Below are 2,429 nucleotides of genomic sequence, written 5' to 3' on the forward strand. Positions count from 1 at the left end.
ATTCATACCTTGGGTGTATAGGACGCAAGCAGATTTTGACATCAAATTTGGGGGTAAAAAAGTGCGTCTTATACACCGGAAAATATATGGATAGTAACACTGCTAGCTCATCCTTGTTTTAATATTTATGGAAGTGTTCCATTTTATTTGTTTTTTTAAATATAAGAGTTTAATAAATATTAAGATTATTTATGGCATTATCTTGTTTTAATACTTATGGAAGTGTTCCATTTTATTTGTTTTTTTTAATATAAGAGTTTAATAAATATTAAGATTATTTATGGCATTATCTTTTCTTTATAAATTTTTGTGTGTGTAAATTTAATAAAATTTGCATGGTACTTTCTGGTGGCTAAAACAGCATTTCTACTGACAAATTTTCCATCATTTTAAAAGACTTAAGCATATTAAAGTTTATTCATGGAGCTTAATCAACTAGTCAGTCTCTAACTGCATGATTTCAGCTGAAATTATATCACTAAAGGTTTTTTAATTTATTTTCTAATAAAGCAGTTTCCCAATTTTCATAGTGAAACAAATGTCCCAAATCTTTAAACATATGTAATATAGTCATATAAATACCAATTCTCATATACAAAAATTAGGCCAGTATGTTTTCTGGTTTGTGTCAGTTTTTATTTTATTTTCATAGCCATTGGCGTATTGTTTGTTTCAAGTTAAGCTCAAAGCTACACAATGGGCTATCTGTGCTCTGCCCACCACGGGTATCGAAATCCGGATTCTAGCATTATAAGTCCACAGACATACTGTTGTGCCACTGGGTGGCGCCAATGTTGTAATATGATCATATGTTGTTGTTGTTGTTTTTGAAAATATTAAGAAAAAATAATTATAGGTTAGTTAATCTTTTCTTGTACATTTCATGATTCACCCCCAAAGAACTAATCAAATAACATTCTCTCACACAAATAGAAAAAGAAATTTAAAGTGATCTAATGTATAAAAACTGTACAAGTATTTTATGAAGTCTAGTACGACACTTAAATGAAACAAAAACTGTTTCTCAAATCCTGTCAGAGCTTTGCTGTCCTAAAATATGACCCCAAATCAAAATATTTTCCATAGTCTTTATAAAAAAAAAAATCTAAAGAGAATATGTGTACTTAGAGGCCTTTGCTATTAAAATTAAAATTGATAAACTCTCACCTATATACATCGAAGAACTTTCTTTCTTCACATGATCATCTATGTAAGTAGTGCCCAAAGTGAAAATAGGTGACCCTCCACAGCCTATCAGAACCTGGGAAACCATGAAGATCAAAATGTGCAATACATTGGATGATGTGCCCTCTTGACACCGAGATGAGGTCACATCAGGGCTTGGTGGTTGAATGGCAAAGTGACTGTAGAACATTAAAATTTACTGAAACATTCATCAACACTTGTGACTGTGAAACATATCATATTAATTAAACAAAACATTTTTCCACTTCAATTATTATCCATATTACTAAGCTGCCAAATTTCCTAAACAAATGCTATTCATTTTTTTCAAAATATAAATGCTTGTTAAAACACCATTTAACTTTTTAACTCAAGTTGCATTGTGTCACATATGTTAATATAACATAGGAATTTTTTATGTTTAATACCTCATCACACAATATAATTACTAACTTTAATCCTTGAAGTTGTGAAGAATGTTTTCAACTCCACCTCCTTCAAGTTCTAGGACACAGTATTTCAGTTATAAAAATTCTGTGCAATGTGCAAACTTTTATAAATGGAGACAGACAGAGAGAAAGAGATAATATCCATAATCTTTCACAATATCTTCAAAATTATAAAAGCAAACCCCAAAGATTCTGCAAGTTAACTGTAATCCAAAAATTTGTTACTTATTATCTATATAAATAAAATAAGAGTTTTGTCTGTACATTGCTTAGAACAGTGTACTTTTTGCATATCTTCACGTTTCATACACCAGAGAAGCTGAAACAAGCCTTATCTCAATTTCTGTCTGTCTGTTTGTCTGTCGGTAATGCTCGCGGACGTGTTTTTGTTCGCTTTTCACGGGAAAACGAGTGCACCGTTTTCAATGAAACTTTTTTTTCTTTGTTTTATAGATGTATAAGAAGGTTATGGGCTACTTGAAACTGTCATACGCCTTTTGGAAAGAAAATGGCGGCCGCTGAAAAACCTGCTTTGGTGCAGTTTTGGAAGTGATTTTGTTCACTTTTCACAGGGAAACAGGTGCAATGATTTCGATGAAACTTTTTTTCTTTGTTCTACTACATGCGTGAGAAGGTTATAGGCTACTTGGATTTTTGGAATTCACCTTAGGGCTCCGCCCCACGGGTCTTCAAAGTTCCAATGTTATTCTTATGGACATTTTTTTGTTTTAATGATTACCATAGTAACAGTGAATATAACGTAAAATTTTCAAAACAATGTTTATTATCTCTATG

The 2,429-nt window shown here is 31.5% G+C and overlaps 1 protein-coding gene across 1 annotated transcript in view; it reads right to left on the bottom strand.

Moving 5' to 3' along the window:
- Positions 1–2,429, bottom strand: part of LOC106469001 (solute carrier organic anion transporter family member 5A1-like) — a 34,413-nt gene that overhangs the window by 30,268 nt on the left and 1,716 nt on the right. The window contains exon 2 of the mRNA XM_022397396.1: positions 1,168–1,364. Within this exon, the coding sequence (XP_022253104.1) occupies positions 1,168–1,364 (197 nt within the window). The remainder of the gene's footprint in view (positions 1–1,167; positions 1,365–2,429) is intronic.

Source organism: Limulus polyphemus, unplaced genomic scaffold (assembly GCF_000517525.1).
Source record: "Limulus polyphemus unplaced genomic scaffold, Limulus_polyphemus-2.1.2 Scaffold3256, whole genome shotgun sequence".
NCBI classification, from domain to species: Eukaryota; Metazoa; Arthropoda; class Merostomata; order Xiphosura; family Limulidae; genus Limulus; species Limulus polyphemus.